At 68.0% G+C, this 506-nt stretch overlaps 1 protein-coding gene across 1 annotated transcript in view; it reads right to left on the bottom strand.

Moving 5' to 3' along the window:
• Positions 1-186, bottom strand: part of ZNF57 (zinc finger protein 57) — a 29198-nt gene extending 29012 nt beyond the window's left edge. The window contains exon 1 of the mRNA XM_011997454.1: positions 41-186. Coding sequence (XP_011852844.1) covers positions 41-43 — 3 coding nt within the window. The 5' untranslated portion in view covers positions 44-186. The remainder of the gene's footprint in view (positions 1-40) is intronic.
• Between the last annotated feature and the right edge of the window lie 320 nt (positions 187-506).

Below are 506 nucleotides of genomic sequence, written 5' to 3'. Positions count from 1 at the left end.
CTCCGACCCTCCCCGGGCTCGGCTCCTGCCCCGCACTCACCATGTCCCGCCTGCTCCTGGGCTCTCCAAGGCGAGCTCCCCGTGGCCCCACGGCCGGCGCAGCTGAAAGGGACAGGTACTCCCGGGCCGCTCGGGGTAGGCGGGGCACGCGTGGCAGGGAGGACGAAACCGTCCCGCCCTCGGGGCCTCGGAGCGCAGGCAGCGGCGCCACTGATTGGAAAGTTTCTCAGTCTCCGCCCTTTCAACGCTCTGAGTGGCCAGCGTTTTGGACACGCCCCCTCCACCCCTGGGGCCTTCCATTCGACACGCTCCAGACTCGCAATCCGCTTCCTGGTGCCCGCCCCTTGCCTTGATTGGACAGTTGTCCGGACCCGCCCCCGGAGAGCCTGATCAAGAAATCCGGGCCAGGCCGGGCGCGGTGGCTCAAGCCTGTAATCCCAGCACTTTGGGAGGCCGAGAAGGGCGGATCACGAGGTCAGGAGATCGAGACCAGCCTGGCTAACACG

The sequence above is a fragment of the Mandrillus leucophaeus genome, unplaced genomic scaffold (assembly GCF_000951045.1).
Source record: "Mandrillus leucophaeus isolate KB7577 unplaced genomic scaffold, Mleu.le_1.0 Scaffold54, whole genome shotgun sequence".
Lineage (NCBI taxonomy): Eukaryota > Metazoa > Chordata > Mammalia > Primates > Cercopithecidae > Mandrillus > Mandrillus leucophaeus.
This window is presented reverse-complemented; position numbering and strand designations above follow the sequence as displayed.